At 43.2% G+C, this 27,979-nt stretch overlaps 2 protein-coding genes across 7 annotated transcripts in view; one reads left to right on the top strand and one right to left on the bottom strand.

Annotated features, from left to right (window-relative positions):
- Window positions 1-264: 264 nt before the first annotated feature.
- On the bottom strand, window positions 265-7,994 carry LOC140843126 (endogenous retrovirus group K member 7 Env polyprotein-like). 2 transcript variants are annotated; one of them, XM_073211623.1, is made up of 2 exons: window positions 7,867-7,994; window positions 265-2,779 (listed from the first exon to the last, which is right to left on the bottom strand). In XM_073211623.1, exon 2 carries the CDS (start codon window positions 2,330-2,332, stop codon window positions 1,163-1,165), a length of 1,170 nt encoding a protein of 389 aa, XP_073067724.1. In that variant the 5' UTR covers window positions 2,333-2,779; window positions 7,867-7,994; the 3' UTR covers window positions 265-1,162. The 2 variants fall into 2 exon arrangements, with proteins under 2 accessions (XP_073067724.1, XP_073067723.1); XM_073211622.1 differs by having other exon boundaries at window positions 7,846-7,982.
- Window positions 7,995-9,740: 1,746 nt separating this feature from the next.
- GPR176 (G protein-coupled receptor 176) overlaps window positions 9,741-27,979 on the top strand; it is a 102,148-nt gene continuing 83,909 nt past the window's right edge. The window contains exon 1 of one of the 5 annotated variants that reach the window (XM_017667747.3): window positions 9,741-9,876. Coding sequence is in view for 2 of the 5 variants with exons in the window: in XM_017667744.3 (XP_017523233.3) it covers window positions 10,988-11,159 (172 nt within the window). In the remaining 3 variants the exon portion in view is untranslated. Of the gene's footprint in view, window positions 9,877-10,091; window positions 11,160-27,979 lie in introns of those variants that run through there. The other 4 variants (XM_017667746.3, XM_017667744.3, XM_017667745.3 and 1 more) reach the window with 4 other exon arrangements.

Below are 27,979 nucleotides of genomic sequence, written 5' to 3'. Positions count from 1 at the left end.
CTGAAAAATGTTTGGACTCCCAGGAAGATTTTTGATTCTAGAAATGACACATATTTTCAAAAAAATTTAATCAGTAATTTTCCCTCTCCTCTTTTTTTTGGCCTCCAAAATGTTTTAAGTGCAGGTATTGTGAGCAACCAACAACATACAAGACACAGATTTTTGCTTTGTCAAGACGACTAAGTAATAAGTTACCAAAGAAGCAAAGTAAACATATTGTAGCAGAATCAGCCTTGAGACAACCAAGAAATAAGTGTGTAATTTGTCGCATGCTCCGTCCTCGCCGGCAAGAACAGCACGCAACAACAGCAGGATTCTTCTGCAGAAAGCTTTATTCTTCAGCTCTTTGTGAAACAAATGAGTTGGGCAGGACCTAGAGGGGAAGGAGAGGCTTGCTTATATAGTTCTCATGCTCTGACCTGGTTGGTGCGGCTCCATATGCCTTATTAGCATAACAATTTGGTGGGTCTCATTGGTCCTTATGCCAAGGCGCAATTAGCATGTAGTTTAGTGGTATGGGATGATTTGTCATTAGGAAGTTCGGGGCCTTCCGGCTGCCCTGCATTGGGCGCTATTTTCTGAGCGCGGCTGCCAACATCTCCCCCTTTTTTGTCTAACAGAAGCTCAAGGCGGAACTTGCCAGCAGAGGCGGAGACAGAGGCCTGACCTCCATCATACTTCCTGATGCCCCCTTTTTGGAGAGGGGTTCTGGGCATCTACCCCTATGCAGTCAGGCATGCCTCTCAGAGGGGTCCAAGACCTCTTGCAGTGCTTTGCCTCGCATCCTCTGGCTGGCGTTGGGACCGCTTGGTACAAAGGGTTTGGACCTTTTTTCTCAACCCTCTTGCACCATGAGCTTCTTAAAGAAAGCTGTGATTAAGCATTGAGGTACTCGGGCCTGGTGCAGTGCCACATGGGCTCAGGGTGCAAGAGCTACCTCAAGCTAAAGCTGAGCTTCCTTCTTAAGCATATTGAGCCACACTTGGGGAGAGGCGCCAACGTCTATCGCCATTAGGGCTTGAGCAAGGATCACCTTGTCCTGCTTATGTTGGTTGCGGAGTCTGCATAACAACTAGAGTAAGAGCATGAGACCTCCAAGCAGGAACACGCCCATCCCAGCCATGCCCGCCCACTCCTTGACGTGGGAGAGAGCTCTGAGGAACTAGGAAGAGAGTCCTTCCGCTACGGAGATATCTAGACGGGTGGAGTTGATGTGGATAATTTCTCGCCGCAGCTTTTCTAGTGTCCCATCGAAGTCTTGGGACCAGTTTCCTGAAAGATACTGGGACAGGTCTCGTGACAGATTAGCTGCCCGTGTAAAATTTTCATATTGAATGCTAGTGATGCAGAGGGCACGATATTTCCGCTCACATCCCAATTGGGCCATTTGCCAGAGCACCTCCATTTGTTCCTCCACGAGATCTATGCGTTGATTGAGGATCATTATTCCTCCTTTCAGTTTGCCATCAAGTGTGGACTGTTGGTCCAGGGCAGAAGCTACTGAGGCTGCAAGGTTATTGAGCTCTGTAGCCGATTTGATGGAGGTGTCTAAAGCTATACCAGCGGCGGTGGCTGCGACCGCGGTCGCGGAGATCAGGAGCACTATGGCGGCTGTAACGCCGAAATCGCGCCTTTCTCGAAACAGAGTCATGGTGTTAGGGGCGTCTACGGGAACAGGGACCCAACGGGGGATGCGGACTACCAAAGCATTGGTAAAGTTACGCGCATCCCAACACTGAGACAGAAAGCAGGTTTCATTGGAGCAGGAGTCAAAGCTACTATTGGATAAGATAAACAGAAATGGGGGGTATACGCATACTGGAGAAGGTGGAAAAAGGGAATTAGGTGACTCTGGACCTGATTTTGCTGAACACGTGTAGTTCTCGTTGTTATGGGTCATGGTCATGTTCCAGTGTGCGCGCGTGTGGTTGTTCTCGCACCAAAAGGTGATATTTTTTACACCGATTCCCCCACCCTGGAGGGCGGAAAAGGGGGAGAGGTCGGTACACGAGCCATTGACTCCACACAGCATCCATTTATGGAAGGGGTTCATGCTCAGCTGCTGATGAAACTTGCCTTCGAGCACCTTTACTGGCCACCAAGCCTCATTGGCTGGCCGTCCCTCCATATCTGGGGAGATGGTAAACTCCTGCCTCTCAGTTGCCCACGTTACTACAGTTGACTGACAGTCAGTCCAGGGCCACAGCTCTCCCTCATAGTCGCCCACACAATGGGAGGCATATTTGGGTTGACGAGGCCTGTCGGTGGAATTGTTCCTGGGAGAGTGTACAAATGTGTCATTGATCCAGAGAACCATCTGGTGGATAGTCATGTTCTTATAGGTGGGCTCCCTTCCTTATTAGGCCCTTCAAATTTAGCTGACATAACGGGGAGGCCACTGGCCTCTAGAATTATGTCACTGAACCATCCGTATTTCCTCTGTTTCAGGGAGATACAGCCAGCTAGATTCTGAGTGGTGAAGCATAATGACCCATTAGTTACGAAGGATCGGTTTTCTCCCAACGGGGCTGTTAGGGTGTCCTTTTCTAGGTAGGGCAAGTTCATACTAGAGTTGGTGGTGAAAAAGTGGGGAAAAACGGCTGCATTGAAACGGACAGGCATAGGCTTAGGAAAGGCAGACAGGATTCCCCATCTCAATACTCCCTGAGTCGGGGTCTCCAGTGTCAGGAGCAGGGTCAGGAGGTACAGCGAAGTCATCTCCTTTGTTTAGGACTTTCCTCGTTAGGCGCTCCGGGATCCAGAAGGGATTTTCTTCACCCTGGGGGAAAACACACACAGCTCCCCTGGATCTGATTATGATTGGATCCGGGCCCTTCCATTGGTTAGATAACACGTCCTTCCATTTTACTAGTTCTTGTGGGTCTTTTGGCCACTGATTATGGCGATCCGCTGCTGTATGGCCTTGAGCATCCAGATTCAAAAAATTTATAGTGAAAAGTACTAGGGCTGTGGCAGTTTTTGGTGTGGGGGGTATATCCTCAATTCCCCCTTTTTGTTTAAGTAAATAGGATTTGAGCGTGCGGTTCGAGCGTTCCACAATCCCTTGACCCTGTGGGTTGTAGGGAAGGCCAGTGATGTGTTTGATCCCCATACGTTGACAAAATTGAGCAAATTTTGTAGAGGTATAGGCTGGGCCATTATCTGTTTTCAGGATTTGTGGTAAGCCCCATGCGCTCCAAGCTTCAAGACAGTGCTGGATGACATGGGAAGCTCTCTCTCCTGACAATGGGGAGGCAAAGATGACTCCTGAACAAGTATCCACGGATACGTGTACGTATTTAAGTTTCCCAAAAGGTGAAAAATGCGTCACATCCATTTGCCAAACTTGTAAAGGCCTAATACCTCTGGGGTTGATCCCAACATGAGGTGCGGGAAGGAAGCTGCAGCAATGTTGGCAGCTAAGGACAATGTTCTTAGCTTCGGCCCTGGTTATGCTAAACCGCTTGCGCAGCGTTTCGGCAGTGACATGAAATTGTGTGTGGAATTTTGAAGCTCTGGTGATAGGGTCTAGCAGGGGAAAAGCTATATTTCTGGTTGCGAGGTCTGCCAGGTGGTTGCTTTGAGTCATAGGCCCGGGAAGGCCTGAATGTGCTCTGATATGAGTTATATACAAAGGAGATTGTCTATGAAGTAGTGCTGATTGTATCTGTTTGAACAAAGTGGCTACTGGGCTGGACGCTTTGATTAGCCCGGCCACTTCTAGAGATTTGACTGCATTAACTACATAACAGGAGTCAGACACAATATTTAAAGGTTCAGGAAAGATTTGTAGGACCTCTAAGACTATGCGACATTCCACTATTTGTGGAGTGTCAGGCGTGTAGCCTTTTGTCACAACTTTGCCATCATGGACATAGGCACCTGTGCCTGTCTTAGACCCGTCCGTGTAAACTGTTTTTCCATGAGGCAGCGGGGTTAGGCTAGTGACCCGAGGGAATACTAGGAGATGATTTTTGGCAAAGTTGATGAGGGGATGTTTAGGGAAATGATTATCAAAGGTTCCTGAGAAACTGTAAGCAAGTATGGCCGAATAATCATTCATAGCACATAATACTTGTATCTGTTCTACGTTGTAAGGGGTTATAATTTTAGCTGGAGCCTCTCCGAAATGTGTCATGGAGGTTTTTACTCCTCTCAAAGCAAGTTTGGCCACGGCTGCCGGATAGTACTCTATTGTCCTAGCCTGAGAGGCTTGGGGATGAATCCAGATCAGTGGGCCGTGCTGCCATAAGACTGCTGTTGGCAGCTCTGGGGTGGGAAGGACACACAACTCAAAGGGTTCATTCAATTGAACCCTATTTAGCTGTGCTGTCATCAAAGCCTGTTCCACTTTGCGAATGGCTTGTATTGCCTCAGGTGTAAGGGAGCGCGGTGACGTTAGTTGTGGGTCTCCTTCTAGGGTTTTAAATAGTGGAGTGAATTCAGTGGTGGGTATCTTTAAGTATGGCCGCAACCAATTAATATCCCCTAGGAGTTTTTGGAAGTCATTCAAATTTCGCAATTGATTATGTCTTATCTCAAGCTTTTGGGGGCAAATTACATCTGTGTAAATGGTTGCTCCTAGGAATTTGCTAACACTAGATTTTTGGACCTTCTCGCTTGCTATATTCAGTCTCCAATTTTCTAGGGATCTAGTGAGATCTATATATGCTTCTTCTATTTCCGCTGGTTGTGGGGAGCAAAGAAGGATGTCATCCATGTAATGGATGATCTTTAGCGTGGGATAGGTCTTACGAATTGGGTCTAGCGCTCGCTGAACGTACAGTTGACATATGGTGGGGCTATTTGCCATTCCTTGAGGGAGGACCTTCCACTGAAATCTGGCATCGGGTTGTTCATGGTTAATAGCTGGCAAAGTAAAAGCAAATCTTTCCCTGTCCTTGGAGCTTAGAGGTATAGAAAAGAAACAATCTTTAATATCTATTATGAGCACTTTCCATTCTTTGGGTAAGGCAGAGAGGAGTGGCAGTCCCCGTTGTACGGGTCCAAGCATTCTCATTTGAGCATTTACTGCTCTCAGATCATGAAGCAACCTCCATGATCCTGACTTTTTCCTGATTACAAATATGGGTGTGTTCCATGGGGACACAGAGGGTTCTAGGTGTCCCACTTGGAGCTGCTCTTGCACTAAGCAATGAGCTGCTTCTAATTTTTCAGAGGATAGGGGCCACTGAGGAACCCATACGGCCTCCTCTGTGAGCCAAGGTATGGGCATGGCATCTTCAATGGCCCCTATGAAAAACCCAGGCCATGACGGTCATTCTTTACTTTGGGCAGGATGGGCTCTATGCGTCCCTGTTGGTGTTTCCCCAGCCCCTTGCCAGGGATGTATCCCATGTCCATCATCATGCCTTGGGCGGGGGTGGAGTATTCATTAATGAGTTTGAGGCCTAAGTCTCTCATGACATCCCTCCCCCATAAATTGACCGGTAGAGGGAGTACATAAGGGGTGACTGTACCCTCTTGTCCTTCAGGGGCTCGCCATTTCAATGGTTTGGCACTAATTGAAGGGCTTGACTCATATCCTAAACCTTGTAATGAATGTGAGGATTGGGTCACAGGCCACTTGGAGGGCCACCAGGTTGCAGAGATAATACTTTTATCTGCTCCAGTGTCTAGGATTCCCTCAAAGCTCTTTCCCTCTATTTGAAGAGTTAATTTTGGTCTGTCTGCTAAATCTAATACTATGAAGGCTGAATCCCAGTCAGAGGAGCCGAAGCCCCTTTCTCCCCTCTCCGTGTTGGTAGCAGGATAATTGGCGTGGAGACTAGGTAAAACTAAGAGCTGGGCTATGCGGTCTCCCGGAGATATAGGGTAGATTCCTCTAGGGGCCGAACACATGATTTTTACCTGTCCTTCATAATCTTGATCTATGACTCCGGGATGAACTACCAGGCCTTTCAATGCAGCAGAAGAGCGCCCTAGGAGTAACCCAATGGTATTTGGTGGTAGGGGGCCTTTAAAGTCTGAAGGGATAGGCTGAACTCCCATCTGTGGAGTCAACCCTATTCTGGTGGTGGCACGGATGTCCAATCCCGCGGAACCTGAAGTGGCTCTCCTTGGGGGGCCTGGTTGTTCCCGAATGACACTTGCATGCTGGTTGCCCCATATATTTGCGGGCCCTGGTGACGGGGGCCCCTCTGGGTGTTTTTTGGCAGTTCTAAGGGTTTCCCTTCTATATCTTTAATAGACCGGCGCTCATTGGCCCAATGCCTGCCTTTCTTACACTTAGGGCACAACCCAGGGGTCTTTTGGGTTGTTTGCTCTGAAACTGGGCTCTTGCATTCTCTCTTTATATGCCCTAATTTCCCGCATTGAAAGCACTTTATATTTCTGTTAGCGATCCTGGCTTGTTTGTGGCTCTGCAATATGGCTGCGGCTAGACCCGCATTGGTGAGTGGTCCTCCTATCTCTCTACAGGCTTTTAGCCATGCACTCATTCCTTTTTGTTTCCAGGGTGTAATCGCCTGTCTACACTCTTTGGTACATTGTTCAAATACTAATTGCTCTACCAGGGGCATCGCTTGTTCCTGATCTCCAAATATTCTGCCTGCGGCCTCCATCATATGAGCGACAAAGTCAGAAAATGGCTTGCTCGGCCCCTGAATAATTTTTGTCAAATTGCCTGATACTTCTCCTTTGTTGGTGAGGGCTTTCCATGCTTTGGCGGCGCATGCGTTTATTTGTGCATAGACCTGTAATGGGTAGACGGTCTGATTGGCTACCCACTGGCCCTGGCCCGTCAGCATATCATATGACCATGCAGGCTGCTCTTCTGCCGCATTTGCGTGCGCCTGAGTCATGCTTATATCATGCCACAAGGCCTTCCATTCTATGTACTGTCCCATACTGGAAAGGCACGCCTTGGTCACATATTGCCAGTCTGCAGGTGTCATGGCTGTCTCTGTTAATCTCTCAACTTGTGCTATGGTATAGTTGGCACTGACCCCATACGCTCGGACGGATTCCGCTAAGTCTTTAACTTGTTTATGACTCAGGGGTTGGTGAGAGCGTACACCGTTATCCTCAAATACAGGAAACATTTGTCTAATTGCCTGAAGAGTATCTGGGTGGCAAAAGGAGAGTGCGCCACTCATGTAAGGTGGCGGTGCAACGGGCGTCGGGGGACACCCTGCTTTCATTTTTTCCTTGGTCCGCTTTTCAACTTTGCTGGTTCCCTTACTTCTGACTCTGCGGTTTTATTTTCTTCCCCTTCCTCTGCGGACGTTAATTCCTCCTCAGATTCCCTATTGGAGAGTTGGAGGTCCCTCAACTCTTTCCAGGGGTATTTACTATTTTCTCCGAGGCGATCGTCACTCGCTTCTCGGGGCTCTTTCGCTTTTGCCCTAGGCGGGCTTTCTCCCTCACTCTGGGGTTTCTTTACTTTCGTTTTTGTGGCCTTTTTTCGGCCGCGCACGCTGTTTCCCGTTCCGTTTCTGACATGCTCTCTTGGATATCTGTCAATGCTCTCTGACCTTCTTTATTACCTTTTCACATCTCTCATCTTGCAGACAAGCTCTAATCAGTTTCCAGAGGGGCCTGGTGCCTCCCCTCAGGCTACCCTCCTCCTCCTCTCTATCAAGATCTTTCCCCAGTTTGTCCCAGCTCGGGATTGAGAGGGACCCTGAACAAATGAACCAGGGGGCCACACGGTCTATCTCCTTCACAAAAGATCCTAAGACTTTGCTGGAGACCTTCAAGTTTCGCTCTTTGAGAGCTGTCTGCAGCGCCGTGACTAATGACGGTGCATTCCCCATGGTGCCTCCTTATTTACAGAGAACCATCAACCATCATCCTAAAAAGCAGGGGCCTCTCGGAACTTACCCCTCCGGGCTTTCTTCTGACCTGCAGTTCTGAATCCTCTCCAGATGTCTGAAGGGTCCTCCCTGTGCCGGTGATGTTCTGGTCCCCGGGTTTCGGCACCACTTGTCGTGTGCCCCGTCCTCGCCGGCAAGAACAGCACGCAACAACAGAAGGATTCTTCTGCAGAAAGCTTTATTCTTCAGCTCTTTGTGAAACAAATGAGTTGGGCAGGACCTAAAGGGGAAGGAGAGGCTTGCTTATATAGTTCTCATGCTCTGACCTGGTTGGTGCGGCTCCATATGCCTTATTAGCATAACAATTTGGTGGGTCTCATTGGTCCTTATGCCAAGGCGCAATTAGCATGTAGTTTAGTGGTATGGGATGATTTGTCATTAGGAAGTTCGGGGCCTTCCGGCTGCCCTGCATTGGGCGCTATTTTCTGAGCGCGGCTGCCAACAGTAATTTTAGTCACTTCTTAGTGCCCTGAAACCTAGTCCTGAGGTAGGGCAGGGATGTGGGACAAGCATCATGATTAACTTTTCCTGCCTATGGTGAAAAATGCTAAGATATAAACAGTATGGTAAGAACAGGAGGAACTCCATCTTTAGGCTAAGATTCCATTTTAAAAAGCAGAAAGGTGAGAAGAAAGATTCCTTACATATTCTCTGGTAATCAGACAATAACCCAACAGCCTACTATATTAAGGCAGAGCAAGCAGTCTTAACTGGTATGTCCCCACCACTTGAGGGTAACCACTAACTTGGAGAAAAGGATAAATTCTTTGTGTTGGGTTTATTTAGCAGAATTAGCTGGAGGACTGATAATAAAGGAAAGGAGACATGAAAAGAAAGATAAGCATCTTGAGACCAGAAGTCAAGCTTACATCCAACAATTCCTGCCCTTTGCCCCATTCTTGAAAGCTTTCAAAGACAGAATCCCTAAACTTTCAGTGTGCCTTCTTTCTGAGGATGCGTACTTTCCTACTTTAAGCGTGTACTTTCAAATTAAGCTTTGTCACTGCTCAGATTACTGCGGTTTGTCTCTTTGCTATTTCATTTTATTTCCAAGTCTTCACTGTCTCCGCTTTACTCCTAATAAGTAGGAAGGCGCTGCTAAGAGCTCAAATTTGGACCTGCATGTTTCCATCGCCTGGGTGACATAGAAGGAACTGCAGCTGTGCCAGCTGCTCTTAGTAGCCTACATGAAAATCTTTCTTTGGGAAGTTCTCAGAACATAATCTCACTCCATCCTGTGCTCTGCCTCTCCCCCAAATCCTGGAGTGGTAGGAGCTAGTCCCCATGCTGTGCAGATCCAAGCAGACACAGGATGCTGGGTGACCCTGGCCTCAGGAGTTGGCAAGGGAATCTGCCCTAGGCTGAGAACTTTCCCTCTTTCCCTCTGCACTTTCCTGTTCTCTGCTGCCTGCCAAGCAGCTGCCATTCCCTGCTGCTCTTGCTTTAATGAATTTCCTTCCTTACCTGCACGTGTCTGACCCGTTCGAGAATTCTTTCTCGTCCAGAGTCAAGAATCCTCCCGCATCCACGTTGAGGTTTCTCCTAGTGCTTCACCTAGCAAGCAGGGAGAGACCCCACCAGACGCAGCTGCCCAGCAAGTCTTATCAGTCGATATGTCAGCGTCCTCTACCATGTCATTAAAAAAACCAACCATTTCTATAAAGTCAAAATAGTCAATCTTTAGTGGTCTTTTCCTATCTCATTTCTCTTTTTCCCGTATCTTTTCTAAGTCTTACACGACCTTCTTCACCGTTTTTCTTGTTTACTTGGGTATCCCAGCCTCCCAGCCTTTTGCATCAGCCTGCAGGAAGTTGCTCTCTTCATTACCAGAATTCACCACGCCTGGGTTAGGCTGCGTACCTTTTAGAAATGAGACTAATAAAAAGGCCCAGGAAATCGTGCCCTGGCTTCCTAAATTTCATCTTTCTTAACGGCTTCAGCTACACCCAAGACCCATCCAAGGAGCCGGAAGCCTGGGCTCTCCGCCCAGGTGGCAGCTATGTGTGTTTACAAGCCTCAGGCAGCCCCTGCTGACGAGGTAAGGAGCAGAAAAACAGTAGTAAATGAAGTGCAGCCTGGGAGGAGCCGCAAGCCCTTCCACGGCAGCCAGACAAGGACAGTCCGCGCCTCCTACGCTCCCCGCGGAGACGGTCGCGCTCGCGAGTGACAAGATGGCGCGGTCCCCGCGGCCACCTCGGCGGGGTAGGGGGGCGGAGCGGGCGGGACCGTGCATGTCACGTGACCACAGCGGGCCGGGCGCCCTCGCTACCCCAGGAGTCCGGTGGTAACGCAGGCGGCGTTTCTGCCCCTATAGGGGCGTTCTCCGTAGTTCCCCGCTCGGCCGCAAGGCTGTCCCTCTAGCAATCGGGGCCAGAAAAGGGGGCGCTAGGCCCTGCAGAGGCGGAACCGGGTCCTTGTAACCAGCGCCGAGAGGGGGGTCGGAGCTCCCGGCAAGGGTCTGAGCCGGAGGAGACCGTGCGGGCGTCCTGGGGGACGGCCAAGCGCGGAGGGCGAGGCTTCTTGGGGAGATGCAGGGCATGTTGCCCAGGCCATGGGTGCCGACGGGGACTCGGGGGTTCCCTCGGGGCTACGACCACTTGCCGAGGGCATTTCACAGGTTTCCCATCGTCCCCCAGCCTGGAATCCAGCAGGATTGAAACACGGCTTCAACCAAATGTTCTCTTTCCTCTAAGGAGAGGGGCTGAGCCAGTCAGCCCGAAAGGACTTAAGTGGGGTGCCCGGTCCTCGAGGGTGGAAGGAGAAGGGGTTGAAGGGAGCGCGGGAGCGAGAGCGCCCTTCCTGACCATCAAATGCCTCCATCTGTGTTGCCGTCTCTGCTGAGTGGGCTTGCCGCGCTCACCATCCGGGAGGGAGGACGGCCGACGCCCGGTGGGCTCTGACCGTGCCGCCTTCATGTCGCTGCTGACGGGGACTCCGGGGGGAACGGGCATGGGGCGCAGCCTCGCCCTCCGCCTTCCCCGCCTCCCAGGCGCAGGGGCTGGCGATGTGGAGACGTGAGGGGACCCTGGCTGCCCCGGGTTCTGCAGGACTCCACCAGGCATCCGCGCGTTCCTCCGTGCCCGGGGCGGGAGAGACTGGCGTGGCGCTCCGAGGCGGGCGGGCGACGAGCGAGGGGCACCAGCCTCGCCATGGGGCACAACGACAGCTGGATCTCCCGAAACGCCAGCGAGTCGGGCAACGCGTCGGGCGCCCAGGCGGCAGGCGGCAACCTTAGCGCGCTCGGGGCGTTCGGCGAGGCGCAGCTGTACCGCCGGTTCACCACCACCGTGCAGGTCGTCATCTTCATAGGCTCTCTGCTCGGTAAGCCGCCTGCGGGGCTCCTCTCGGGTGCGCTTCCCCGAGGGCGCAGGCTCAGAGCGCCTGGGAGCCTCTGAGAGGGCACGGGAGTCGGGGTCGCCAGAGAGGCCGTAGGGTTTCGGGGAGCCTGGTCAAGTGCAGACAGTTGAAGGAAGTTAAAGAATTGCAGGGTAATGCAGGGAAATGCAGGGAAGTTAAGCAGGATGGTCGACTCGGGTCCCCTAACTGGAAGCAGAAGAGCTCCAGTAGGGTTCTCTCGCCCGAGGACGGTGCCTGGTCCAGGTGGAGGTCAGCCTCCCCATGCGGCCCTTGGAGAACGCTTCGGGATGGGCACAGGGTTATGCCCGTCTTTCCTTAAACCTCCCGGGCGCCAGATGGGAGGGCTGGCCTGAGCTCTTGTTTACAAATAGAGAAGAACAAAGCTTTTGTTTTATTGCTGATGACTGGTGTGTATTGCGCTTCCATCTATTCCCCATATATAAAATTATTTTGAAAGAGCCTTGGTTTGCTTCTTCGGAACGCCGGCCTGCTGGTAAATAATCCGGTGGAGTGAAACTCTCTGTTGCCTTCTGCTATTTTAACAACCCCCACTCCCCAAAAATTCTAGTCTACTTCTCTATTTATGTTTTAAGTACAAAATAAAGGCAGGATATGAAACACCAAACACCACACACAGAGACTTAGGTATACTTTTTTGGGGGAGGAAATAACGAACTGAAAATGAGAGGTTAGTAAAAACGGTTGTCTGTTAGTGTGAGAATTATTTCTACTTCTGGTGGTTGCTCTTTAAATGTTAAATGATAAATCAATATTCATTTCTTTTGGGGTTTGTTGAACATATTGCATATTGTAAATATGTGGCTTCTCTTAAAATGTATTTTTTGATGTTGATTTGTAAGGATGGAAAAAGATTGTAATTATGAGTGATATTATTGCCAAGAACAGTCTTAAAGTTTTATTTATTTTTAAAATTTTTTTATTAAGGTATGATTGATATACACTCTTATGAAGGTTTCACATGGAAAAACAATGTGGTTACTACATTTACCCATATTATCAAGTCCCCACCCATACCCCAGTGCAGTCACTGTCCATCAGTGTAGTAAGATGCAACAGATCCACTATGTGCCTTCAGTCTTAAAGTTTTAAATTAGGAATAGATTTCTTTTTTGTAGACACCTGTGAATTTCCATGGAGACCAGAAAAACTGTCATCAAAAAGACTACGAAAGGATTTTGGGATGAAAGACTATGAAAGTGTCTGGGATTTCCCTCTGTAATTTCTCTAATTGTCATTGTATGTCCCATTCTATTATAATGATTTGCCACTTTTTGTCATGAGGACATTTCCAGGAGTAGACATCAATGTGGCTGTCTAGATGTGTGTTTTATGAATGGAATGTTAAATGCACATTAACAAAGCAAAACCTCATGTTCCAAATATTTTCAATAATCATTTAACAACACTGAGCACCTACTAGGTACCAGACATGATTAATTGTAGATTATTTGTTGGGCGTTAAGATTCTAGTATTGTCATATTTACTTAAAGTGTAGATTATTGGAGAGGCAGTAGAAGTGGCTGCATTTTTTATTTCTGCAGGGATCTTGTTTTTGTCTTGTTTCCCCGCTGGTAACTTTAACCCTGAAGAAAGATGGTGCTGGGAGGAATTTTCCTATAGTTTGATTCTAAAAATTTGAGTATAAAACAGAGCATGTGTGTAAAGGGCATAGCAAATAGTGCACATTTAAATATTAGTTCTGCTTCTCTTATGCCTACTATTTTTGTAAGAGGAATTCTTAAGTAAATCTTCCCTTATTTCAGCTTATTCCACACAGCATTTGATTGACATATAAAAACTGCTTTTGTGGATGTCTCCAAAGAGGAGACTGATTTTCCCCTTGATCTTTGGCAATGCCTGATTTGGCTAGGGGGATATATTTTTCTCCTTTCACATTACTTGGGCCCTCCTAAGAGAGAATCCCATTTGCTCCTTTTTATTTTCAGAAACAGTATAAATATGGTTAAATTTCTAGAAATCAAGAAAGAACCTGTGCAAAGGGAAAGGCATTTCTGGTTTCCTTGAAAGGTTAGCTGAATCATAACATTGCTCTGTGTACTTGTTACTTACTGGTTTTCTTGATTCATTGTTCTCTGAGAATTTGACCCATACAAACATATCTGTAGTGGAATCTTCCTGGTAATGCCAACTGAGCCTCAGAGCTTGAATTCCAAAGCCATGTGCAGTCAGTTGCAAAACAAGTAAACTTGGTAAGCATAGTTTCATGAATCCTCAAAACAGAGGAAAATTACAGATGAGGAATAAAAGAAAAGGATTTATCATGGAAGAGTCTATAAAGTTGAAAAATAAATAGAGGATAGATTAGTATCTAGAATATCATGTGACACTAATTTAATCTACTTGTTTCCTCTGTCCCCAAACATTGATGAATTTTTCTTTTATCTTTTATCTTTAAACAAATTCAAATACACTTCCCATATTGTCTAAGAGAATTTTTCATTAGAATTTTCAGAGGCCCACTGTTACGTAAAATAATTCCTTTGTACTACTGATGTCTTGCAGCTCTTTTTGAAGACTGTTTTAGTGCCCCATATTGGGAAAAATCCTCAACAACTTGGAATAACTATAATATTCCAACCATAGGGAATGTTAATTTGCTGAGTTGAAAATGAACTCAAGAATTGCATATAATATTATTCAAATAATGCCTTTAGAGGGTTTGTTTAACTCAGTGTTTGTTAGCCTTCTTTATGCAACATCTTGCAATTTCCATCTCAGATACTCTGTAGATCTTGAGAGACAAATTAGATTCTTCAGTAAATACATGGCACACACCACTTTTAGTAATGAACAATGTAAAATCAAAGACCCAAAAAGATTTGGGATCACCATTTCCAATAAATGCTTTAAATCTGACTCCTCAGAATTGATCTTTTTCTATCTTTTCCTTACTGTCTTTGGATTCATGATCTAAGAGCCTGGAGAGCAGGGCCCCTCTGGTGCTTTCACTTGAAAAAGGTCTGCTAAGAGTTGCCTGTCTTCTATGCTTGTCCTCACTGGAGGCATTTAGGAGAATTTTATAAATGAATTTAAAGAATTTCTTTAATTTAAAGAAAATTAGCACTGTACAATAGCCAACAAGAGTGTATATCTCACCCTGAAATTTATTTTAAAGTAGAGAAACCAGTCTACTTTCTTGCCACACTATTTATACGGTTCTTACTCTTAAGCCATCTCCCCTTTTCTTTCCAATGGTCTATAGTGAACCGGCATAAAATGCTGATCCCAAGTAAAGGTCCAACTTGTCTGTGACCTGATTCCTTGAGGTGGTCATTGAAGTGTTCATTTCAAAGGGAAGGTGAGGAACTGACTTGTTGAATCAGTTTGACAGATGATATGGATAGACACCATTTTTGCTCGTGATTGTTTATAGTCTTTCAACAAAATCATTGGGCACTGGCAATGTTCAGGGTACTTGTTTGACAGAAATTGACTTGTGTTTTTGATACTAATTGAAATTAACTAGGTAATAGCTAGATAATTGTTGGAGTTTCTTAGTTAAATATTTGATAGAAACTGTTAAAATAGTACTTTGTGCTTATAATTCCTAATTATACAAGATGATTTTTAGTTAGTCATAATTATAGCCAATTATAATGTAATATTAACAGCCTTAGTCTACTTGCTTTTTCTGTTTTTGATATGCCTAGAAACCTAGTAGACTGCATCAAGAATAAGGTGTCCTGAACTGACCAATGGAGTTTGAAATGGTGAGGTCGATAATATCAGCCTGGGTAGGTGAAGTAGTAATATACTGGCTCAAATTGCCTCACATTTTCTTTGATTTCTATATGATGTATGCATTTCCACCCATTGATTTATAATGTAATATGTTAGGCAAAGAAAATCAATCTGCCTGTCATCTGAATGAAACACTTTTGGTAACCCTATATGCTTCTCCTTTCTAGGTCTTTAGTGTAAATACCCTTACATGTCCCAATTCTTCTTGGAAATTAAATTCTACTGTGAAAATTTAAAATAACAGCTTTATCAAGATAAAATTCCTATACTACACAGTTCTCTCAATTATATATATAATTCAGTGTGGTTTTTAACATACTCACGGAGTTATGTAACCATCACCAAAAGTGAATTCCAGACATTTTTATCACCTAAAAAAGAAGCTATGTACCCATTAGTAGTCACTTCCCATTTACCTTCAATACCTTGAGCCCTAGGCAACCACTAGTCTATTTTCTATCTCAGTGGATTTGCCTGTTCTGGACATTTCATTTGTATGGAGTCATGTAATATGTGGCTCTTTGTAATTGGCTTCTTTCACCTAGCATAATGTTTTCAATATTTAACCATGTTATAGCATATACTTCATGCTTTTTCTAGTGCTGAATAATATTGTGTTGTATGAATAGACCATCTTTTCTTTATCCATTTGTCAGCTGTTGGACATCTTGGGTTGTTCCCACTTTGGGCTATTATAAACAATGCTGCTGTGAACATTTGTGTAGTTTTGTGTGGATATACTATTTTCAGTTCTCTTGGGCGTGTATCAAGAGTGAAGTTTCTTGGTCAGATGGTAACTAAATTTATCCTTTTAGGAACTATCAGACTGCTTTCTGAAGTGGATGCGTTATTTTACATTCCCACGAGCAATGTATGAGGGTTCTAATTTCTCCTCATCCTTGTCAACATCTGTTATATGTCTTTTTGATTATAGCCATCCTAGTGGATAAGTGATATCACATTGTAGTTTTGATTTGCATTTTCTTAATGACTAATGATGTGAGCATCTTTTCATGTCCTTATTGGCCGTTTGCATATCTTCTTTGGGGAAATGTCTGTTCAGATCTTTTGCCCATTTTTAAGTTGGGTTGTCTTTTTGACATTGAGTTGTAAGAGTTCCCTATATATTCTGGATACTAGAACTTTACCAATATACGATTTGTTAATATTTTCCCCCATTCTTTGGATTGTCTTTTCATTTTCTTATTGGTATCTTTTGAAGTATCAACATTTTAAATTTTGATGAAATCCAATTTATCTAAAATTTGTTATTTGTGCTTTTGGTATCTGAGATGTTTTTTCATATACAGCAACAATAATAGTATTATACACAGCAGTAATGGTAGTATAACTCTGTTTGGGTTCCAGGACCCCATTCCAATGTGTATAGGTGTGTGGAAGGGAATCTTTCCACATATAACACCAAGCAATTCTTGAACACCAGCAGGGTGTCACAGAACTCAACTAAATTCTGATGCTATTTGCTTGGAGACAGCACCAGATTCTCTAGATTAAGCACTCAGCATCGTACAAGACTGCCCTCCACAACTCTAGATGCTGGTTGCAAGCTCCAGGCCGTTACTGTGCCTCTGATCTACTGGCTACAGGCTACAGATTGGAGGTTCCCACGACCTCCTCCTTAGGGTCAATTAATTTGCTAGAGCAGCTCACAGGACTCAGGAAAACACCTATGTTTACCAATTTAATAAAGGATACAGTAAAGGATACAAGTTAACAGCCAGATGAAGAGATACATAGGGCAAGGTCCCAAATAAAGGAGCTTCTGTCCTCACAGAGCTTGGGGCCTGGCTCGGTGGCATGCAGAGGCGTTCTGATCTCTCTGACAGAAGCAGGATCCAAGAGAGCAGAAAGAAATAAAGTGTTCTCAGGAGTTTTTGTGAGTGACTAGACTAAGTTATTGGCCATTGGCTGAGTCAACCTCCCTGCCCTTGGGTGAGGTCCAAAAATCTCTCATTAACATGACAAAACATCCACTTCACCTTTAAGACTCTGAAGTGAGTCTTAAAGGAACAGATGTGGATGAAGACCAAATATACCTGGGAAATGTATCTTTGGTCCTGTGAATGACCAAATGTATTCATTAAATTGCAGTGTCATTTCTAAGAAACCCTTGCCTGATCCTAGGTGATGAAGATTTACATTTTCTTCTAAGAGATCTATAATTTTAGCTCTTACATTTAGGCCTTTGATCCATGTATGTTAATTTTTGTGTATGGTGTTAACTAGGGGTCCAAATTCATTATTTTATTTGTGGATATACACGTGTCCCAATGCCATTTGTTGAAAATGCTGAAATTTCTGAATTTCTCATCAAGAATTCTCTTGATGCTCTTATTTATATTATGAAAACTTTTGATACCATTCTTCCATCAAAGGATTTTCATAAACTTTTGACATGCAGTAAATAAGAGGAAAATAAATCTTTTTCCCTACCAGTAATTTATTTTATGTATTTTAAGAACCATCTAGAAAAAGACTTTCTCAGAAGCATGGAGATGAATGACCTAGCCAGTAGATTAATAATAGAGACTTATTTGGAATATAATCAGGTGATTCTTTTTTCTGTGTTTCTTAGGTTCTTCCCCCTAAACTAGTAGTTTAGACCCCTTTTCATGTGTGCTAATATGCCGTGTCTCTGTTAGGCACAGGCATTTGTAAGTGCTGGGATGTCAATAAATGATCTGGCTGCATCATAACTGCCACATTAATGTTGTTTCTAACAGGAACTGTTGTCATCTAAAATAATTAACTCCAGGAATATTTACAACAATTTCACTGTTACAAGTGTTCCAACAGCAACGAGACCATTGGAGCAGGAAGATGTATTTAAAGTTTTGTCCATTGTTTTGTTTTTCTTTTACCTGGTCCCTTTTTTGTTCTGGACCTTAGTCTGTGGCCTGTGCGACTGAAATACAGACCCTCCTTTGCTTGGGATTAGAAATGGAACCTTTGCAAAGACTTCCTCTGCAATCAGAACAGTGTTTACATGGTGGTAAGATATTCTTTTATATGTTGACAGTTAAGGTATAGTAACAGAACTTTTTGATGCTGGTAGACAAAGCAACTAAGTAATTTGTTGTCTGGAATTTTCATTTTGTTACCCTTTTCTTGGTCCCAAACTCTTGGCTCCAAATCTTCCTGATTCTATAAGAAATTTACTTTATTGGGTGGGATTTTATAGAATGAAGGAGAATTTGTCTCAAAATAGGAACAGATGTGGCTCTGCTTTTCAATGGGTGTCCAAGTCTCTGAAAGTATATCTTCTGTAAGAGTTTGCCAAAGAGTTTCTCTACATGTCATTTTTCTGAATAAGCCATTTAGATTGGGTAATAACTGGAAGCCATTGTAAAAAACTGTCTATTGTCAAAGAACTTCAATATTAGCCAGGTGGAAAATCTTTATTAGTCACATTGCACAAAAACTTAGAAGAGTTTTTGGCGGGATTGAAAGGTATGAGTGACTCTAGGCAAAATTTGGAAGTAAGGTATTTACCTTGGGCAAAACAAAAAAGTAAGAAAACGAAAACCATCTTCAGAAAATCACCCCTCGTTTTCAGAGTTTTTTCTGTTCTCATATTCATTCCATTTCCTTTCAGATACCTTGTTCTCTTCTTGTCCTTTTGGATGCCCAGTGACTTTATTCTGAGTTGCTCACTTGTCTTCTTTCTTCCAAACTTAACAGTATCTGTATTCCATTCCCTCATGGTGGCATGCTAAGTAAATAAAACCGCTTTAGATGTTAATAGATGTTAGTGCATTTAATAATATTGATGTTTAAGAGTACTTTTCTTTAGAAAAAGTTCCCTCTCTTAAGCAAAAAAGAGTGACTAAGTTGAGCATTTCATATATTTTATTTGACAGGTGATGGTGAGGAATGGGTGGGGTGGAACTTTTAAGAACCTCCATTCACATCATACAGGCAATCCTATTGCACATAAGGCATTTAGAAAAGTTGAGGGTATAAGTACACACTTAGTACGTAAAGGAGCAGGAAGGTGTCAGTTGTTACTAGTATCTTCTTTTTTTTAATTGAAATGTCATTGATACACAATTTTATATTGGTTGCAAATATACAACACATTGGTTCAGCAGTTACCCATATTATTAAATCCTCACCCCCACTAGTGTGGTTACTATCTCAGCATAGGAAGATGTTACAGAATAATTAACTATATTCTCCATTGTTGCACTATCATTCCCATGACTAGCTTGTATTATGATTGAGAATTTCTGTGCCCCTTAATCTCCCTCACTCTCCCCTCCCACCCTCCTCAATCCCTCCCTAATGGTAACCACTAGTCATTTCTCTGTGTCTACTGATATTTTGTTCATTTTGTTTTGCTTTGTTTTTAGATTCCACAAATAAGTGAAATCATATGGTATTTGTCTTTCTTTGCCTGTCTCATTTCACCTAGCATAATAACCTCTAGGTCCATCCATGTTGTCACAAATGGCAAGATTTCTTTCTTTTTTATGGCTGAATAATACTCCATTTTATATATGTACTGTCTCTTCTTTTTCCATTCATCTATTGATATCCACTTTGGTTGCTTCCATAACTTGGCTATTATATATAATGCAGTGATAAACATAGGGTGCATATATCTTTTTGAATCAGGGATTTTGTTTTTTTCAGGTAAATTCCTAGAAGTTAAATTACTAGATTGACTGTTATTTCTTTTTTTATAAGCATATTATTATATTTTCTTATTTTTGTGTGCATGTAATTGTATACATACATAAAAGTGACATTTTATATATAGTTTTATATTACTTTTTCTACTTAAAGTTATGGCACATATGGCCTTTTACCTATTATAATCCATATTTTCACAAAAATGCCTCTATTTTCTTTAGCTATTCCCTTACTGCTAGACATTTAAGGTTTTTAATCCTTAGGACAAGTTCTTAAAAGTAAACACTGAGTCTAAATGGTATAAATGTTTTTCTTTTATTAAGTATCATTGATATACAATTTTATACTCAGGTTTCACATGAGCATTGTGGTTACTACATTCTCCCTATTATCAAGTCCCCACTACATATCCCATTACAGTCACTGTCCATCAGCATAGTAAGATGCTCTAGAGTCACTACTTTTCTTCTCTGTGCTATACATCCTTCCCTGTGCAGCCCCCCCATATTATGTGTGCTAATCATAATGCCCCTTAATCCCTTTATCCCACCCTTACCACCCACCCTTCCCAGTCCCTTTCCCTTTGGTAACTGTTAGTCCATTCTTGGATTCTATGAGTCTGCTGCTGTTTTGTTCCTTTAGTTTTTTCTTTGTTGTTATACTCCACAGATGAGTGAAATCATTTGGTACTTGTCTTTCTCCGCCTGGCTTATTTCACTGATCATAATACCCTCTAGCTCCATCCATGTTGTTGCAAATGGTAGGGTTTGTTTTCTTCTAATGGCTGAATAATATTCCATTGTATATATGTACCACATCTTCTTTATCCATTCACCTACTGATGGACACTTAGGTTGCTTCCATTTCTTGGCTATTGTAAATAGTGCTATGATAAACATAGGGGTGCATATGTCTTTTTGAATCTGAGAAATTGTTTGCTTTGGGTAAATTCGTAAGAGTGGAATTCCTGGGTCAAATGGTATTTGTATTTTTAGTTTTTTGAGGAACCTCCATACTGCTTTCTATAGAGGTTGTACCAATTGACATTCCCACCAACAGTGTAGGAGGGTTCACATTTCTCTGCATCCTTGCCAACACTTTTTGTTTCTTGTCGTTTGGATAGTGGCCCTTCTGACTGGTGTAAGGTGATTCTGTGAGGTTTTGGCTGCAGATGTGGCCTCCAGAATGGTTTTACATTTGCTCTTGACCCATGTCATAGGGCCATCATTAGCCCAAGATCTTAAGCAAAAGAAAAGGCATATTTCCTTGTCATCTCTCTGAGACAGAGGATATAGTTTTTTATCCTCTCTTTTATTGAGGTGGTCATCCTTTGAGGATTCTGGCTTAATGCAGGATTTTCACTCCATCTACCTGCTTCAGGTGGGCTCAAGATCAATTCAGTATCTCTCTGGGTGTTGAAACCCAAAATTAGCTGTGAGGGCCTGTTTCTTGGTCTGAAAATCACTCTCAGTGTGAGTACTCTTGTGTCTGTTTAAGGCAACTGGGAATTTCCTTTTATTTCCTTAAGTTCTGCTGTGAATCTAAAGATGTCTTCTGTTTTATCCAGCACTTGTAGGTATTTGTAGCAGTATTCCAAGTTCTGCCATATTGCCAGAATTAGAGTTGGAGATAGGATGGTTACTTGCCCTGATTCTAGGTTACTTTATTTAAATGAAGTTAGGTCACTGTAATGTGGGGTGGTAACATCTGATCAGAGCAGGATACCTTGGAAGAAGGAAGGAAAATAAGTAGGTGGAATGAAGGAAGAGAACTCAGGAACATTTAGGAATTTAGTCTAAAACACATTAAGAATGTGTATATCTGTTTAAAGATTGCCAGTATTTGACCATTTTGACCTTTGGCCACTTTTTACTGCAAATTCATATGGTTCAAACTAATACATATTTTTAAAACAAACATTTGTGTCAGAATAAGTTAGGGTTAATAGCATATTTAAAATTTTTGTTTGTGGATGAATTACCTAATTACAAAATTTTATTAAGTATCTTTGATATACAATTTTATACTCAGGTTTCACATGAGCATTGTGGTTACTACATTCTCCCTATTATCAAGTCCCCACTACATATCCCATTACAGTCACTGTCCATCAGCATAGTAAGATGCTCTAGAGTCACTACTTTTCTTCTCTGTGCTATACATCCTTCCCTGTGCAGCCCCCCCATATTATGTGTGCTAATCATAATGCCCCTTAATCCCTTTATCCCACCCTTACCACCCACCCTTCCCAGTCCCTTTCCCTTTGGTAACTGTTAGTCCATTCTTGGATTCTATGAGTCTGCTGCTGTTTTGTTCCTTTAGTTTTTTCTTTGTTGTTATACTCCACAGATGAGTGAAATCATTTGGTACTTGTCTTTCTCCGCCTGGCTTATTTCACTGATCATAATACCCTCTAGCTCCATCCATGTTGTTGCAAATGGTAGGGTTTGTTTTCTTCTAATGGCTGAATAATATTCCATTGTATATATGTACCACATCTTCTTTATCCATTCACCTACTGATGGACACTTAGGTTGCTTCCATTTCTTGGCTATTGTAAATAGTGCTATGATAAACATAGGGGTGCATATGTCTTTTTGAATCTGAGAAATTGTTTGCTTTGGGTAAATTCGTAAGAGTGGAATTCCTGGGTCAAATGGTATTTGTATTTTTAGTTTTTTGAGGAACCTCCATACTGCTTTCTATAGAGGTTGTACCAATTGACATTCCCACCAACAGTGTAGGAGGGTTCACATTTCTCTGCATCCTTGCCAACACTTTTTGTTTCTTGTCGTTTGGATAGTGGCCCTTCTGACTGGTGTAAGGTGATTCTGTGAGGTTTTGGCTGCAGATGTGGCCTCCAGAATGGTTTTACATTTGCTCTTGACCCATGTCATAGGGCCATCATTAGCCCAAGATCTTAAGCAAAAGAAAAGGCATATTTCCTTGTCATCTCTCTGAGACAGAGGATATAGTTTTTTATCCTCTCTTTTATTGAGGTGGTCATCCTTTGAGGATTCTGGCTTAATGCAGGATTTTCACTCCATCTACCTGCTTCAGGTGGGCTCAAGATCAATTCAGTATCTCTCTGGGTGTTGAAACCCAAAATTAGCTGTGAGGGCCTGTTTCTTGGTCTGAAAATCACTCTCAGTGTGAGTACTCTTGTGTCTGTTTAAGGCAACTGGGAATTTCCTTTTATTTCCTTAAGTTCTGCTGTGAATCTAAAGATGTCTTCTGTTTTATCCAGCACTTGTAGGTATTTGTAGCAGTATTCCAAGTTCTGCCATATTGCCAGAATTAGAGTTGGAGATAGGATGGTTACTTGCCCTGATTCTAGGTTACTTTATTTAAATGAAGTTAGGTCACTGTAATGTGGGGTGGTAACATCTGATCAGAGCAGGATACCTTGGAAGAAGGAAGGAAAATAAGTAGGTGGAATGAAGGAAGAGAACTCAGGAACATTTAGGAATTTAGTCTAAAACACATTAAGAATGTGTATATCTGTTTAAAGATTGCCAGTATTTGACCATTTTGACCTTTGGCCACTTTTTACTGCAAATTCATATGGTTCAAACTAATACATATTTTTAAAACAAACATTTGTGTCAGAATAAGTTAGGGTTAATAGCATATTTAAAATTTTTGTTTGTGGATGAATTACCTAATTACAAAATTTTATTAAGTATCTTTGATATACAATTTTATACTCAGGTTTCACATGAGCATTGTGGTTACTACATTCTCCCTATTATCAAGTCCCCACTACATATCCCATCACCTACTGATGGACACTTAGGTTACTTCCATTTCTTGGCTGTTGTAAATAGTGCTATGATAAACATAGGGGTGCATATGTCTTTTTGAATCTTAGAAATTGTTTGCTTTGGGTAAATTCGATATACAAATTTGAGCTGCATATGAAGAAGGGAACTGCTGACTTTTGAGAGTATCTGGAGAGAGTAAAGCACTCAAAGGTGAAGTGGGAATTTTGGAAAGAATGTTGAAACCCACATGTATCTACATACCTGTTTCTAATGCAGCGTGGACTTCAATTTCAATAAATTTTTATTGAATGGATGAATAAGTAAAATTTGCATTCCTGTTATTTTACATTTATAAAACATTTAAAATTATTTCTCTTGCTTTTAATCCAATAGTTCCTGGGTGTCTGAAATGTAGCTCCTGGGTCAAATGTGGAAACCATCATTTGAAGAGTGAGGGATGGAGGTTGTGGAGAGCACACTTGGGATTTTTAGCCGAAGTAGTCTTAAACCCAATTTCAGCCATTATAGGGCTGCACTTGTGTAAAGGATGACTCCTGTTCCTAGGATTAGACCACTTAGTAGAACTTAGTTAATTATGCAGTTTTTATTTGTATAAGTTTACATGCCACCATGAAGCTAAGACATTATTAAGGATTACTAACAAAAAGAAAATAAGCATAAACAAGGCCTCCTTTAATACATTGTAAGACATGGCCCAAACTCAGTAAACCAAGTGTGTAGCCCTGAACACTCTTAATTACCAATGCTTACCACTCACAGTGCACATACGTGTGCACACACACACATGCAAACCCCCACACCTGCGCACACAAGGCTTTCTCTTCCTGGCCTCTGATACTGAAAACTCTTGAATGCTCCCACTTAGGAATGTTTGCTTTAGCATTTGCAAGCAATTTTCAGGGAAATGCCTTCAAATGAACACAAATGATAAATTGATGGGTGGTCACACTTGGTTCTGAGGAATCCTGGGAAACAGTTCCTGCTGGCCTGCACTGAAAACTCACTTCACTAAATCTGATACTTTGGAAAACTTTCAGATTAAACCACAAATGTCTAGGCGCTGTAGCTCTTTAAATAATTGGTTTTGGAATTCAGTTTTTAAAAAAATTTATTAATTCTTGACTTACTTACCAACATGGTAACTACCCACCAAGAACAGTATGTTAGCTTTACATTTGTGCTGGGTTTTGTAGTGTATACCATATACTACATTATTCCTTTAACTCATAATAACCTTATGAAAAAATGTTAGGGATGTTTTCTGTTATTTTCTCAGCACACCCCTTTCCTCAACACTGCTGCCCTCCCTCCACATGTGCACAGCCCTTGATGAGTCTCCCTTCCAGTATTCATCAGGGTTCTTTATTGCAAACAGCAGAGCCTATTGTCAAAAGAAGACACAGCTGCAAAAGCATTTAGTAAAGAAAAACATTTTACTTACAAAGATGGATTACAAGGAAGTTCATGTTTTTAGAAGGACTACTAGCTTGCCAAGTGAAATATACAACAGGTATTTAAAAGATTACCATGTTTACATTGCTATGTTCATTGTGGGAAAAAAGCAGTAATCTTACATGAGTGTTATAACCTCAAAGAGTATGTCATATTTTCAGATATCAGTGCAAAAGTCACTAAAGTTGCAAAACAATAAAGTTGTTTTGATTAGGAGTTGGTAACTTACAGGAAAGACTCAAGATTTCATCTATTTCAGGGACCAGAAGAGGTAGTATGATCCCGGGTCTTTTTAATGTCTTTATTTAGGGGGAGGAGAAGGGTTCAGGGAGCAAGTGTTTGTTTTCTCCTGACTGGGACATAATGTGCACATTTTTGCATAATGCAGCACGGCAAGGTGTTAGTTTTACTTCTACATCAAACTAGTCAGTTTATGATGAAAAAACTTCTTACAGGGTATTAGGTTGCTTTCAGAGTTTATGGGAGAGGCTGGGAACCAATCGTGGATGCCACAGACCTAGGGACACAGTGAAGAAATATGTGCAGTCATACCAGTGGTTCTAGCAGAAATCAGAGCTGTTGTCATGTACTACCAGTGGTCTGAGGGATTAGACCTTGGAACCCTAGGACACAGCTGGCCCAGGAGAACCAAAGGCATCTGTCATTTCCCATACTTACAAGAAAACCTGGTGACTATGCCCAGCCACCACCTCATGCAAGTCATGTCTGCTTTTCTTGGGAATGTCTGCTGGAGAACCTAGATCATAAGGCTGCACTGAAAGGCTGTCTGAAAAGTAGTATTTTTAGCTTTCCAACCTTTATAGATTACTCAGAGGATAACAGATGTTTGAAAGATTATGGAGTGAATATTTAGTGAATCAAACAGTAGTATCTGCTGCTTTCTACTTCATATCTGCCCTTGTATGTCTGCCCTTAGTTAATTATGCAGTTTTTATTTGTGTAAGTTTAATTCTACTAAATGCCACCATGAAGCGAAGACATTGTAAAGGATAACATACTATTCTTGGTGGAGAGTTACCATGTTGGTAAGTAAGTCAAGAAATAATAAATTTAAAAAAAACTGAATTCCAAAGCCAATTATTTAAAGAGCTACAGTGCCTAGACACTTGTGGCTTAATCTGAAAGTTTTCCAAAGTATCAGATTTAGTGAAGGGTTCCTTCTATGACTGCCCCTCGCAGTACTTGGTGTAGCCCCATTCCCACCCTGGGAGACAGGTAGGCACACGATCCAGGCCGTGCTGGTCCCAGGATCCTATTTCTCTGTCCTCAGTGGTTAGGCCAGGGATGGTCATGGGATCCAAGCTTAGAGATGCTGGTAGGAAAGTCCTCCTTTTCCAAGAGGGGTGCTAAGCAGAAATAAAGGAAGCCCAGGAGCTGTCTGCTCAGGGGAGAGTGAGGGCAGAGAGAAAAGCGGAGCTGAACGTGAGAAGAGAAGTGGGAGGGGAAAGCGAGGAAGAGAGTCCATCCTGATGATACTGTGTGAGTCCCCGGAGGTCTTGAGCCTGTATTTTCCAATTCCATGAACCCAATAAACCCCATATCTCCCTTTTTGCTTAAACTTGTGTGAGTTGGGTTCCTGTCATGCACAACAGAAATATCCTGACTGATAAATACAGTGTTTTTGTGACCATTCATAGCCTACATTTGGTTAAACAAGTTTAGTGGGGGTGGGGTGGGGGGGTGACCTGTTCCCTGGCGCCCTCTCGCGGCCGGGCGGGGCCTGATGGGATGAAAGCCCGGGCAAGAAGAGCGGCGGAAACCCAGAGACCGGCTGGTGGCCGGAGAGATGCCCATGAACAAGGAGGAGGACTGTAAGTCTGGAAGTGCAAGAGGTCAGGAGTGGGAGGTCATTCTCAGGGCCAGGCCTGTAAGGGAGGCTGAAAGCCATGGGGCCGTCAAAGGCCCGTGCGTGTGCAGAGGCCGGAGGCCAGAGGAGAGCCACGGCGCCGGGAAATACTGTGGCCACTGTCCTGAATCAGCATGTAGCCTCTGATTCTTTTTCTCTGTTAAACCTATTTTTTAAAAGCAATTACTTACACATAAATAGTTATTGATAGTTAATTCATATAAAAACTTGGTGGCAAGAAAAAAATCTTTGTGTGATAGAAAAGGAATATTGCCGTTGTTAGATGTAGCCTCCCAGGAGATGATGTGCTGAACAGTTTCCAGGTTGTAAGCTAGCTTCCACTTTCGTGAGTGTTTCTGAGAGTTTCTGGGGAGGTCAGCAAGCAAGGCTGTGGGTGACTCTGGGGAAACACAGCCCTTACCATAGTCACTCGTGGGGTGCAGCTGAAGTCTCAGACTGGTAGGTATATGGTTGGGGAAATGAGCTGTTCTGTATTTTCTGCCTCCAATTTCACCACAGGTGGTGTCCAGCTATCAGGATGGTTAAAACAGAACACTTCTGGGGGTTCAAATGCATGCCCTCAGCTGGTCCCAGCCCAGGGCATGGAGGGGAGAGCAGGAACTCTGTCAGCACATGGGCCAGGCATCCGGAGCGGGGCTGACCCTGGCTGGATTCGAGAGCACTGTCAAGTTAAACAGACAATACAAAGGCAGGAGGTACCGCGTAGGGGGCCAAAGGTGGGGAGGAGCAGAGCAGAGATATCCCACACAGCTTCCCAGCCACCTTTCAGTTTACGTAACATGTCAGGTTCATCACCACTAAAGGCCATTGTCCCTGCTGTTCTCTCTGCTCTGGGATGTTTTTCCCTAGCTGCTTCCTGTGGCTGTCTTGTGTTCATTCTTTAAGCTGCATCTCAGATGTCACCTCCTCCCAGACAGCTTACCTAGAGTAGTTCCTCCTCCACTTCTGTCACATTATCCCACTTATTTCCTCTATAGCAGGTATAACCCCAGAAATTATCTCATTTATTTGGTGTTCTATGCCTCTCCATTAGAATGCAGAACCATAGGAACAGAGTCTTGTTTCATGCACTGCTGTGTCCCCACCATCCAGAACAGTGCCTAGTACATAGTTGGTGCTCAGTATTGATGAATTAATTGAATGAAATAGTTGGGGGCAGCTAAACAGAACAGTTAATTAAATAGCCACTATCTTGATTTGCATGAGACTTAGGAGCTTT

Source organism: Manis javanica, chromosome 8, assembly GCF_040802235.1.
Source record: "Manis javanica isolate MJ-LG chromosome 8, MJ_LKY, whole genome shotgun sequence".
NCBI lineage: Eukaryota > Metazoa > Chordata > Mammalia > Pholidota > Manidae > Manis > Manis javanica.
The sequence above is the reverse complement of the archived record's forward strand: the minus strand, read 5'-3'. Positions and strand labels throughout refer to the sequence as shown.